The sequence below is a fragment of the Salvelinus namaycush genome, chromosome 7, assembly GCF_016432855.1.
Source record: "Salvelinus namaycush isolate Seneca chromosome 7, SaNama_1.0, whole genome shotgun sequence".
Classification (NCBI taxonomy): domain Eukaryota; kingdom Metazoa; phylum Chordata; class Actinopteri; order Salmoniformes; family Salmonidae; genus Salvelinus; species Salvelinus namaycush.
This window is the reverse complement of record NC_052313.1, coordinates 6,893,911-6,907,513: the sequence shown is the minus strand read 5'-3', so window position 1 is coordinate 6,907,513 and position 13,603 is coordinate 6,893,911. Positions and strand designations below refer to the sequence as shown.

The window sequence follows — 13,603 nt, the reverse complement described above, 5'->3', positions numbered from 1 at the left end:
AATGTTTTGCTGAAGTACGCCACCACTCTCTCCCCCGCTGGCCCCACCTGGGCCAGCACCCCACCCATGCCCACATTGCTCGCGTCTGTGTCCAGGATAAAGGGCAAGGTGAGGTCAGGGGGGGCGAGCACGGGGGCCTCGATCAGTGCACGTTTGAGGGTGTTGAACGCCTCCTCACACTCCACTGTCCAAGTGAAAGCTTTGTCCTTCGGCAGCAGGCGGTTCAGTGGAGCAGCAACGCTTGAGAAGCCCCGTACAAACCTCCTGTAGTACGAGGCCAGGCCCAGGAAGCTCTTCAGCTGACGCTGGTCGGTGGGGGTGGGCCAGTCTCTGACAGCCCCTACCTTGTCCTCCATGGTGCTGATCCCCTCCTTCCCCACTCGGTGGCCCAAGAAGGACACCTCTCTCCTCATGAAGTGGCACTTCTCGGGGTGGAGCTTCAGACCTGCGGCAGCCACCCTCTCCAGCACACGCCGTAGCGCCCCCAGGGCTGACTGGAAGGAGCTGCCATGGGCCAGGATGTCATCGAGGTATACCAGACACTGCTGTCTGGGGATGCCATCCAGCACCCTGTCCATCAAACGCTCAAAAGTAGCTGGAGCGTTGCACAGGCCAAAGCACAGGACCTTGAACTGCCAGTGTCCTCTGTTAGTGGAGAATGCAGTTTTGGCTCTGGCCTCTGGGGAGAGGGGCACCTGCCAGTAGCCACTGCGGAGGTCTAGTGAGGAGAACCAGGAGGACCCCCTAACCAGGTCCAGCGACTCATCGATACGTGGTATGGGGTATGAGTCCTTCCTGGTTACCTCATTCAGCCGCCTGTAGTCCGCACAGAACCTCAGCTTGCCCCCCTTCTTCGGAACCATGACGACTGGCGCCGCCCAGGGGCTGTCTGAGGGCTCAATGAAGTCTGCCCGCTGCATCTCCAACACAGCCTTGTCTGCCGCCTCCTGGCGTGCCAGCGGGATACGGCGGGGACGCATCTTGATGGGTCGAGCATCACCTGTGTCGATCTCATGCTGCACCAGATGAGTCTGACCCACCTCTTCCTCACTCAGCGCAAAGCTGTCTCTGAATTCAAACAGCAACTGCCACAACCGTTCCTGCTGCTCGGGGTCAAGACCAACACAGTTCCTCCCCCATATCTCCCTCACTGCAGACAGTGTCCTCTCCTCTCCCATCTGGGGTAGCTGGGCTGGGGGGGCGCGGCCTGGGCTCACAGAGGGCTGTGTCATGGAGGTAGCTGGGGGAATGTAACACACCGCAGTAGGTGACAGGGGGGCTGGGGAAAAGTCACACACAGCTGTGGGGGAGGGGGGGCAGCCATGAGTCTCTGCTGCTTTAACTGTTGGAGTAAAGGGTTTGTTGGGTTGAGTGAATGTGACATTAGGGGGGGCCATGGTGACTTCCGGCCCTCCCTGGAAGCTCAGTGTGCCCCTATTTAGGTCTAACTGGCAGCCTGTGCTCCTAAGAAAGTCCAACCCCAGGATACAAGGGTCCTGCACAGCCGCCACCCACACAGGATGACGCACAGTCCTGCCCCCTACTGTCAGAGTCATTATTCCCTTCCCTTTCATGGGTGCCAGCTCACCTGTGACTGTGCGGAGCTGCACAGTTGTAGGCTCACACTGAGTCCAACCTGGCACAATATCTGGCCTCACCAGGGTTACTGTGGACCCAGTGTCCACCAGGGCGGAGCAGGGCACACCCTCCACAGTGACAGGGACATGACAAAAGTCCCCAACACAGGTCCGGCCCACCACAACAACAGGCTCCATTCGCTTGCTCTCGTCTGCTTCTGGGGGAAGTGGAGCCTTGCGTCCCCGTCTGTGCCGGTGGGCTCCTCCTGAAGATGATGGTGGTTGGGATAGAAAGCCAGGGGTCCGCACTACCCGGTCTATGCGGACCCCGAGCCGTTTCCCTGAGCTCTGGGGGACATGGGGCAATTTCGGCGCAGATGGCCTGGCTGGCCACAACCCCAGCAGACCCTGGGACCAGGGTGTGTGTTTTGTGCCGCCTGTAGCGACACAGCACGAATGAGTTCTGTCATTTCAGCCACCCATGCAGGCTTTTCCGGCTCCGGGCTGCTCTGCCCCCCAGCTCGCACAGAGGGTGTGTCTCCCTGCACCCCCACCAAAGCCCCAGCTGAAGTCCCAGCCCACACCAGCTCCCTCTCCAAAGCCATCTCCAAGGCTATCTGCAATGACTCAGGATGAGCCAGCTGGGTCTGTATGCGCAGCTCCGTAGGAGAGAGCGCCTGTATGAACTGGTCCCGTGCTAGCTCGCTCTGCACGGAGGGGGGCATGTGAGCATATGCCCGCCGAGAGAGGCTCTCAATGTCATTAGCTAACACCCGTAGAGGCTCTCCAGGCTGCCTGCGTCTATTACTCAGTTCGGAGCGCAGTAGCCCGGGCTGTACACACTGTCCATAGCGCCTCCTCAGTGCTCCCACTAAAGCGCCATAATCATGTCTGTCCTCGGGGCTAATCAATATCAAACAGGCCAGAGCTTCATCCGTGAGGCATAAAGCCAACTGCAGTGCCCTTTCTTCATCCGACCACCCCCTAAAATGAGCTAACAGTTCAAACTGAGCATGAAAAGCTTCCCAATCCGCCTTACCGGAATACTTCGGGGTCTTAACAGATACGGACGCAGCCGGGAACTGGGCGCCGCCATGTTTGTTTACATCCTGAGCCCCAGATTCCTCGTCCCGCCGCGTCGACGTCACCACTTCGGCCCGCCCACCAGAATCCGCGCGAAACACAGTCGACGAGGCGCTCATGCCCGCTTCAGCCGCCATCACTCTAGCGTCCTCCCTCAAGCGGCCTCTGCGCTCCGACGCCCTGGCGATCTCCTCAGCCAGAACCTCCGACGTCCATTCACACGTATCTCCTTGGCCATAATCGTCCCCTACCTCCACCTTCACTTTCGGATTCCCTCGAAGCATTTTCAACCCCCGTTCTCACCTACGGTAGCTAGCCACAGAAGTCAGCTAGCTAGCTGGCAAACTTTTATCAACGTTTTTACTTCTGACACCAATGTAATGACCTGACTAGATCATAAAAGAACGACTGTCCAGACAGAGGATTGAGTTTACGAATGGACGGTTTATTAAACCAACTTTACACAGGCTACTGTTTGGCCGTAGCCCACGCCAAATAAATGAAAGATAACCCACAAGCCAATCGTGACCTTCTCTTGTGAAGCCCAGACGTAAGAGAGAGAACAAAGGCAAAACCTGGTCTTAACTTCCAATGCTCCATCCCCCTGCCCAACCCCCCTCCACGCCACTCCGCCAACCGCCAGGATGCCCGGCATCAGAACATTCCAGGCATTCCCGTGATTGGCAGATAGCAGGTTGACTGACATGTCGGACCCCGCGAACACAACCACCTACTAGCCTAACACATAACACACAGCTGTCTGTGCGGGTCGCTACAGTATTGTTTGTGCATTGCCAGTCAGGGGTGCCAGTAATTTTGGAGCCCACTGTAAACTTCAAAGATGAAAAAGCCTGGAAGGAGGAGAGATGACTAGAAACGATTCGGTTGACCGTTTTATGTGTGGGTTAATTGTCGGAGTAGAGGACCTTGTGCATTTCAGGTAAAATAACAACTCAATGTTTATATCCCAGGACAAATTAGCTAGCAACAGCAAGCTAGCTAAATAGGACAAATTAGCCAGCAAGTGCAAGCTAACTAGCTAAATTGCCATACATGTTTAATGCTTTTCGACCTGTTCCCAAATTAATGTAATTGATTCAGAGTTTGTTTTGATATTTTAACCTGTGTGTAGGGGGACAAAACAAATTATGAACGACGGCGCACGCGCGCAGCCGGTTTGGGTTCCGTGGAAACAGCGCCGCTCAAAGTGAATGGCACAGGTCCATATATGGCAATGGCTATTTGCATAAAGGGCTACTGCAGCTCTGATTGGTTATGGCACGAACTGAGTCGTGCCTGTGAATACGATAGTCCTACTCCAATGCGCTCTACCTACAAGAACACATCTTGCAGTTAGTTTTGCATACTAAAACAAACTTTGCATAGTTTTGTTTCGGGATATTACATTGAAAGTGTCTAATATTGCGTTGATTCGATCACAATTCCCACAGTAAAGCGAAACCTCGATAGGGTTAACTATAAGGGAAAACTGTAGAAAGTTAAGTAAAGTTCAATCTTGTGCTTCTCTGCTTGGGCTCATATTTCTTCTGGGCAGCTGTCCAAGTGAAGCACATGCAAAGTTTAGAGGGAGCATTAGTTATGTCAGCCCTGGAAGCTAGAGTGACAGCCAGTGAGAGTGAAAACACAGGTATTAGAACATATCTTAAAGAAGAGCAGGATAACTCAATTCAAGTTTGCTATTTCATATGTTTAAAACCACAGGCTTAGAGTCCAGACTGAATTCCAGTCACAGGAGGTTGGTGGAACCTTATTTGGGGAGGACAGGCTCATGGTAATGGCTGGAGTGGAATCAGCGGAATGGGATCACATACAAACATATAGTTTCCAGGTGTTTGATGCCATTCCATTCGCTCCGTATGAGCCGTCCTCCCCTCAGCAGCCTCCATTGCTGAGGGGAGGGGGAGCTAGCTAGCTGAAGAGAATGCAGGCAAGATGCAGACAACCTTTCCCCATGTTAATTCATCCATATTTAGTAAATGTCCAGTGTTTCCAGATTTATATGAAATATGACCTATAATTAATTACGAGTTTAGTAGTTTTCCTTCCAAAAAGTGGTAATTCACTTTGTGTTGGAATGGTGTGGGCATATACCGTTCATAAAAAATATTAATGAGATTATACCACTGATTTGCTGCAGGAGGGACTGGTGCACTTCACAAAATAGATGGCATTATGAGGTAGGAAAATGTGAATATATTGAAGCAACATCTCAAGACATCAGTCAGGAAGTTAAAGCTTGGTCGCAAATGGGTCATGACCCCATGCATACTGCCAAAGTTGTGGCAAAATGGCTTAAGGACAACAAAGTCAAGGTATTGGAGTGGCCATCACAAAGCCCTGACCTCAATCCCAAAGAAAATGTGTGGGCAGAACTGAAAAAGCATGTACGAGCAAGGAGGGCCTACAAACCTGACTCAGTTACACCAGCTCTGTCAGGAGGAATGGGCCAAAATTCAACCTATTGTGGAAGGCTACCCAAAACATTTGACCCAAGTTAAACAATTTAAAGGCAATACTAATTGAGTGTATGTAAACTTCTGACCCACTGGGAATGTGATGAAATAAATCCTTCTCTACTATTATTCTGACATTTCATTCTTAAAATAAAGTGGTGATCCTAACTGACTGAAGACTGGGAATTTTTACTAGGATTAAATGTCAGGAATTGTGAAACATTGTTTAAAAGTATTTGGCGACAGTGTATGTAAACTTCCGTCTTCAACTGTATATATTTTTTTACCTACAAGAGTGTACTAAACAGTATCAATTAGTATTGTATCATCAAGGGGGGAAATTCACAAGAAAGAGAAATTGCACAGACCAACATTTTATTGATGACTTCAGCATTACAAGAGCTGGTGTGTGTGGGGGGTTCAGTATCAAATGATAAATAACAGTACGCAGGGTTGGACAGTGCTCGACAAGTGCCTAAAGGCTTCTCTAGATCCCAGGAACATTCTAGAACTCTGCATTTGAGTTCTAGAACATTCTATAAACACAGCCATTATAGAATGCCTCAGTTCCAGAACATTCTAAATTAGAAGAACACAGTTCTAGAAGACCAGGCCGAGCATGGGCTCAGTGGGAGGTCCCTAGTCTTCTGACTCTCCAGGGCTTCTGATGTCATCTATCTTCAGGATCATTTTGACTACCTGTGTGGCCAGAGAGATCTGCTGCTTCTTCCCATGAAGAGTCTCAATAACATGCTGCTGCTTCATGTCTGGGGGAGAGAAGAGGGTCAACATCAATTACACATTTTTTTAGGAAAAGATCTAATGCTTTATATCAAGGGTGTCAAACTCATTCCATGGAGGGCCTAGTGTCTGCTGGTTTTTCCCTGTCAATTGAAGACAACCAGGTGAGGAGAGTTCCTTACTCATAAGTAACCTTAATTCATCAAAGTACAAGGGCTAAGCGACAACCCACAGACACTTGGCCCTCTGTGGAATGAGTTTGACACGTGCTTTATATTAAGTGTTAGGTAACATTGTAAATATACCAATCTTTTGTATATCCAATTAACTTTTATGAATCTGTTTATTTTATAACATTTTCCACATTGTGAGTCTGTCCTTACCGTTGGTGTTGAGGTGGAGACAGTCGATGCCCAGGGCTGGGTTGGACTCTGTGACCTGCCTGGCACGGACCTCAGTCATGGTCTGGATGGAGTTGAGCCCGCTGTTCTCTGCCAGGGCCATGGGGATCACCTCCAGGGCATCAGCAAATGCACGCATGGCATACTGCTCCAGAGATGGGCACTGCAGAAAGAGTAGAGGGAGAGATGAGCACATGGCTTTGTTTCAGATAACTCACCATCATTATCAACATCAGGCTATTACTGTTATTGAGTCAAACTCCAATACAAGGTTTTACAGTGCCTTCAGAAAGTATTCATACCTTTTGAATAAAAAAAAAAAGTTACAGCTTGGATTTAAAATGGATTAAATGTAGATGTGTCACTGGCCTAGACCCAAAACTCCATAATGTCAAAATGGAATTATATTTTTCTAAATTTGTACAAATGAAATAGAAATGACAAGCTGAAATGTATTGAGTCAATAGGTAGTCAACCCCTTTGTTCTGACAAGCCTAAATAAGTTCAGGAGTAAAAATGTGTTCAAGTCACATAAGTGTGCAATAATAGTGTTTAACATAATTTGAATGACTCTCACCCCCGTACCCCACACACACAATTTTCTGTAAGGTCCCTCAGCGGAGCAGTGAATTTCAAACACATTCAACCACAAAGACCAGGCATTTTCCAATGCCTTGCAAAGGGTACATATTGGTAGATGGGTAAACATAAAAAAATATATAGAATAACCCATTGAGCATGGTGAAGTAACACCATCCGAAGTTTATCAATACACTTTGCCCCAAACATACGACACATCACCGAGTACCACTCTCCATATTGTCAAGCATAGTGGTGGCTGCGTCACGTTATGGGTATGCTTATAATCATTAAGGACTGAGGAGTTTCAGGATTTAAAAAAATGTACTACTAAGAGTTACAGTTTTTGTTTGAAAATCTATGGGAAGACCTGAAAATGGCTGTCTAGCCATGATCAATAACATCTTCACAGAGCTTGAATATATATTTTTTTAAATGGGCAAATGTTGCACAATCCAAGTGTGCAAATCTCTTTTAGAGACTTACCCAGAAAGAGTCACAGCTGTAATCGCTGCCAAAGGTGATTCTAACATGTATTGACTCAGCGGTTTGAATACTTATCTAATCAAGATTTTTTATATATAAAATGTTCCAATGGTGTAGATCACTGACAATTTTTTAAATTATTATAATTAAACCCATTTTAGTCCCACTTTAACAACAACACGTGGAAAAAGTTTAGGGCTGTGAATACTTTCTAAAAAGGTACTGTAGATGTTTGACCTGATACGGTGTGTTAGTGGTGTATGTACATTGTACCTTGTCAGCGGCCTGGTTGACGGCGAGGGCACAGGCAATCTCAGAGGCTCCGCCCCCGTACACTATGCGGTTGTCCCTGACCAGGTTACGGATGACACACAGCGCGTCATGCAGCGCGCGTTTAGCCTCCTCAATGATCTGACAGGGAAAAATAATAATAATAAATTAAATGTGACAGTTAGTGCTGGGCTGCAATTAAAGCATGCACACCGACAGCCCTCCAGGACCAGAATTGTCCACCCGAAAGAGATACCAATGATTGGGAATCTCTGAACTGTCTACATAAACCGAGTATCAGTCCCCTTAGCATCGTCTCCAACAGTCAACATTAGCAGACTAGCAGTCCACCCACCATCTTGTTTCCTCCGCGGATGAAAATGGTGACTGCCCTGGAGTTCTTGCACTCCTCGATGACCAGCATGCGGTCCTTGGTGGTGCCGAAGCAGATCTCCTTGACTACGCCGGCTGAACCCAGCTTCTCAGCAGTCAGCTCAGAGAACCGTGGCACGATGCGGCCTCCTGTCGCTATGGCAATCAGCTGAGGGAGGGTGAAACAGAGGTTAGCAACACATGAATACACGGGGGAAAATAAACTAACATTTCCAGCTGAATGGCACGATGTCTGTATGCAGTGTGTGTGTCTCACCTCAATCTCAGGTCCTCCGACCCAGCGGATGGCGGGCAGCTCATTCTGCAGCAGCAGGTGGTTGGCCTCGTCATCGAAGCCCCACTGGCAGATGGCCAGGTTAGCGCCAGTATCCTTGATCTGAGAAAAGTTACAATATGACATATTTCATCACATATTCAGTCAACTCTATCTTTAGTTTAGATCATATTTAATTAAATGAGATTCAAGGAGATGAGGGTCCTTCATATACACATCTTCTAGTTATGCTGACTGAATGACAGGAATGTACACAGCAGCTGTAAGTTGTAAAAGGTTGTGTGACTCACCTGTTTGATCATCTCCAGGAACTTGTCCTTCTCATACTTCTGCAGGGCCTTGTATTCCTCCACACAGGTCACATCCAGCTTGTGCTTGGTCTTGGGCTTAGGGGGCTCAAACGGGCAGGTCAGGATGGCCATCTTTGTGTCTTTTAGGAGCTGAGGGGAAAAGGATTAAAGGAGATTGTTGTAGAAGATAACTGGATGATTTACCTTGCTAAATATTGCTTAAAAAGGGAGTGTTTTAGACTTGGATGGGCTAAAAGAATACATTGGAGCGGCAGGTAACCTAGTGGTTAGAGTGTTGGACCAGTAACTGGAAGGTTGCAAGATCGAATACCAGAGCTGACAAGTTAAAAATCGGTTGTTCTCCCCCTGAACAAGGCACTTAATACACTGTTCCTAGGCCGTCATTGAAAATAAGAATTTGTTCTTACTTGACCTGCCTAGTTAAATAAAGGTAAAATAAAATTAAATCTACAGAAATTGTCAGCTCTCTCACAAGCCCCATGTAAGATGAAGGTCCTAGATGAGAGGTGAGAGAGCCATGGTGCTGTATCCCCTGTCAATGTCAGACCACTCCACTGGGGACAGAGTGACTGGTGTAAGGGAGGGGAAGAGGAGCAACATGCACTGCATCCTAGTTTACATCTGAGGTGACAGCTTAGGCGTGCTACACTGTATGGCCGAGGCACCGCTGCCGTCTGTGTGTGGCTGTGTACCTTGGGCATCTGAGGTGACAGCTTACTCGTGCTACACTGTATGGCCGAGGCACCGCTGCCGTCTGTGTGTGGCTGTGTACCTTGGGCATCTGAGGTGACAGCTTACTCGTGCTACACTGTATGGCCGAGGCACCGCTGCCGTCTGTGTGTGGCTGTGTACCTTGGGCATCTGAGGGTGGCTGAACTCCTTGTCTATGATGACTCCCTTGATGAGCTGGGTGTCCTCCAGCTTGCCTCCCACCTTCCCCTCCATCTTGATCAGCTCAAAGTCCACGTCCTTACGGTTCATGTCCGCCACGGTCAGGACGGCGTTCACTGCGATCTCCGCCATCTGTCTGTGGCAGCGGTTGATCCTGAAAGAAGGAAGATGGGGGGGAGAAATGTGTATGAGACCTAATGAAACCAACGGCCAGGTTCATAAATAATACATGTATGCCATCACATCGGGGCCAAATCAATTTGTGCAAGGAGCGCAAAACTCTACACCATGTTGCCATGCCAATAGCTAGCTGGACTATAACTGACATTTCTGAAAGTTGTCATGAAAACCACAAAAAAAGCACCAACTTCCAGTAAAACTCACACTTTGGAACCTAGCGTGGTCATGGCGGTCTGGATGAGTGGCTCTGTGTTGCTGGGGTCGTAAGGATAAGTCTCGCTGATCTTGTCCAGCTGCGCGATGGCGATCTTGGCGGCCTGGTCGTAACCGTCAGAGATACGGATGGGGTGGATGCCCCTGTCCAGCAGCTGTTCTGCCTCCTCCAGGAGAGCACCAGCCAGCACTGGAGAGGAGTTAGTTTGGATGAGTGTACCAATATGATTCTGCATTGATTAACTTCTTATCATAGAAAGAATTGCAGGTAATGTGCATGGCTTTCAGAAATTGTCAGCTCTCTCACAAGCCCCATGTAAGATGAAGGTCCTAGATGAGAGTTGAGAGAGCCGTGGTGCTGTATCCCCTGTCAATGTCAGACCACTCCACTGGGGACAGAGTGACTGGTGTAAGGGAGGGGAAGAGGAGCATTCTGCAATATTAATCCAATGTCTGGAATGGCACAAAAAAAGGAAGCAGGAGTAGTTTACCATCCAATGTTTAATTTTTTTTTTTTTTTTAACTAGGCAAGCCAGTTAACTTCTCTAGGGTAGGGGGCAGCATTCGGAATTTTGGATGAAAAGCATGCCCAAATTAAACTGCCTGCTTCTCGGGCCCAGAAGATATGATATGCATATAACTGGTAGATTTGGATAGAAAACACTCTAAAGTTTCCAAAACTGTTAAAATAGTGTCTGTGAGTATAACAGAACTGATTTGGCAGGTGAAAACCTGAGAAAAATCAATCCAGGAAGTAGTTTTTTTTGTTGGTTTTGTAGTTTTCTATTCAATGCCATTACAGTATCCATTGACTTAGGACTCAAATTGCAGTTTCTATGCCTTCCACTAGATGTCAACAGTCTTTAGAAATTGTTTCAGGCTTGTATTCTGAAAAATGAGGAAGTAAGAGCAGTCTGAATGAGTGGACCCTAAAGTGTCACAGAGCTTTTTCATGCGCGAGACCGAGAGAGTGCCTTTCTTGTTTACCTTTTAAATTGCCGACGTTATTGTCCGGTTGAAATATTATCGATTATTTAGGCTAAAAACAACCTGAAGATTGAATATAAAGATTGTTTGACATGTTTCTATGAACTTTACGGATACAATTTGAATTTTTTTGTCTGCCTGTTTTGACTGCGGTGAGCCTGTGGATTACTGAAGAAAATGCACAAACAAAACTGAGGTTTTTGGATATAAAGAGACTATCGAACAAAAGGAACATTTATTGAGTAAATGAATGTCTGCTGAGTGCAACCATATAAAGATCATCAAAGGGATTCATTTTATCTCTATTTCTGACTTGTGTAACTGTTCTACTTGGCTGGTTACTGTTTGTAATGATTTGTCTAGTGGGCTATGTTCTCAAATAATCGTAAGGTATGCTTTCGCCGTAAAGCATTTTTAAAATCTGACAACGTGGTTGGATTCACAAGAAGTTAATCTTTAAACCTATGTAAAATATGTTTTGTTTTCTCAATTTTTATAATGAGTATTTCTGTATTTGAATTTGGCGCCCAGCAGTTTCACTGGCTGTTGAAGAGGTGGAACGCTAAGGTCTCACATACCCAAGAGAGGTTAAGATCAAATTCTTATTTACAATGACAGCCTACTAACAGGATAGAGATGCAAGAGACCCCAATTGTTTAATTAATAAGCTAATGAGTCAAAGATCAATCAGGGAGACTCATATATAGGGGAGCGTACCAACGACTCCGGTGGTCCCGTCTCCGATCTCGTCGTCCTGAGACTTGGAGAGCTCCACCATGAGCTTGGCGATCTGGTGGTCCACATCCATCATGCTGAGGATGGTGGCTCCGTCGTTGGTGACAGTCACCTCCCCATCCCTGTCAACCATCATCTTGTCCAGGCCTAATGAAAGAGGAAAAGTGAAGGGGGGATTAAATGTACTTCAAGAAGAATGTGTAGCCTTAGGTAGCTGTTACTGTGTTAAGTAACCAGAGGGGTAGAGCACACAAAAATACTAGCAGTGGCTTTATCATAGCGCTGTGAATGACTAAGCTTCATTGTGGCTGTTTGGGCTTACCGTTTGGTCCTAGTGACGTCCTCAGCGTCGAGGCAACCGCCTTTGCTGCCATGATGTGAGACTGCAAAACACAAAAGCAAACCTGGTGAATTTCTTCACTGTGGCTGAGGGAGGGATGCTGCGGGAATGATCAACTAGGTAGATGGCTATCTCCGTGAAAATGAATATTTACGGACGTTGGTCAAACTCTCAGTCATGGTCAAGAAGCAACTGACAAACCTTGTCATCTAGATTAGACCACTAATGTTGGCTAAGCTACTTAGCTAGCGAACTAGTTAACGTTAGCTGCATGACAGCATACGCACGTTCAATAAAACCAAACTATGAATTGCACTTTATTTATTATTCATCATAACTAAGTGAGAAAACACATAACGTATGATGACATTAGCTAGTTAAATGATTCCATTGTTTATTTGACAACCAGCCGCGACTCACTGGCATCTTCAGAAAATAAGCACATGGGCAGACATAGCATGCCGTAGCTAATCCGCTAACTAGCCAACTTGTACAACATAAATTAAATATACAATTTGATTGGCTCAGAATGTTAGCTATAAGTCCATAATAACTAACTTACTTGCTAGCTAACTAAACAAGTGGGTCTGAAGTTGCAAGTGTTCTGCAAATGTGCCTTGGTAAGATGCTGAAACAGGAATGAAGTGCCATGCTAGCTAACGGGACCTGCTAAATCCATTGTACCTTCAGTGCATCAAGGCCCGATAACCGAGTCTTCTTATCCTGATCTTTGATGATGATGAACGGCCGTCCATACTCATCGAACGCGAGCTGCCCCATAGCGGACATTTTGCCTGAAAGACGGCGACACTTCAGAAGTGTCCACGGCTGAAATTCAGACTATTATCGGTGGAAAAGTGGAGTGTTGCTGGGCACTTGGTCGCACGGGTCTGCCGGCGACTTCTGGAAGGATCTCAGGGCGGGGAGGGCGAGACAAAGTGGGGAGGGGGAAGTTGATAAATCATCGAATGATTCGATATTTTTTTACTATATTGTGAACATAGATTTCAGTTGCCTTTTATACAATTAACGGTTTGTGAGAGATGTTGTGCATAAAATGTTTTAATTTACTTTATTTTCCAAATCCCTCCTATTATCCCGTTGACAAATGAGTTCTTCCAGTCTCGCGATTCTATCACTGTTATCTCGCGGTGTAGTCGAGACGTCTTTGGTGTGATGAAAATGTTGTATCAAAGAGTTTAAAACTCCGTAACTGTATTCGTTTGATAATGTTTTGGGGTGAATACGTATATTTGAGCAAACTATCAGACAGCTCATTTTGCAGTGTTACTGGTATTGTTAGGCTGCTCTTTCCCAGGCTTGAGTAAATCGTCCAGAAAAGTGAATTCAATATTTGGCTTGTGAGCTAGTTAGTGCAATTTCTTTGGTCTGGCAGTTCCACCAAATAAACGATATCGGACTCCACCACTGAGTTTAGTAGCTGGTCAGTGTCCAGAGCTGGAAGACTGGCACTCAGGATATTAACAGCTACCTGCCTGTTGGATGATAAGCGAATCTCATGGAGTTTCAGAGAGCTGTTCTCCAAAAGCATCCTCATATCAGAGAAAAGCAGTTGGTGATATGTTACCCGTTAGATAAATAAATGGACACAAATCCACGTGCATTAGGACAGCCTGTTCCTTCCTGGTGTATGTCGTGCGTCACAAG

General features: G+C 46.8%; 1 protein-coding gene and 2 non-coding genes across 3 annotated transcripts; all 3 read right to left on the bottom strand.

Annotated features, from left to right (window-relative positions):
- Window positions 1-5,488: 5,488 nt before the first annotated feature.
- Window positions 5,489-12,856, bottom strand: LOC120050921 (T-complex protein 1 subunit epsilon-like). Its single transcript, XM_038997452.1, has 11 exons — window positions 12,620-12,856; window positions 11,918-11,978; window positions 11,578-11,742; window positions 9,865-10,063; window positions 9,442-9,634; window positions 8,569-8,718; window positions 8,261-8,380; window positions 7,967-8,152; window positions 7,615-7,752; window positions 6,259-6,439; window positions 5,489-5,901 (listed from the first exon to the last, which is right to left on the bottom strand). Exons 1-11 carry the CDS (start codon window positions 12,722-12,724, stop codon window positions 5,774-5,776), a joined length of 1,626 nt encoding a protein of 541 aa, XP_038853380.1. The 5' UTR covers window positions 12,725-12,856; the 3' UTR covers window positions 5,489-5,773.
- On the bottom strand, window positions 9,045-9,178 carry LOC120051579. Its single transcript, XR_005477291.1, has one exon. It is a non-coding gene; the product is annotated as a small nucleolar RNA SNORA49 (small nucleolar RNA).
- Window positions 10,164-10,297, bottom strand: LOC120051580. Its single transcript, XR_005477292.1, has one exon. It is a non-coding gene; the product is annotated as a small nucleolar RNA SNORA49 (small nucleolar RNA).
- Window positions 12,857-13,603: the final 747 nt, after the last annotated feature.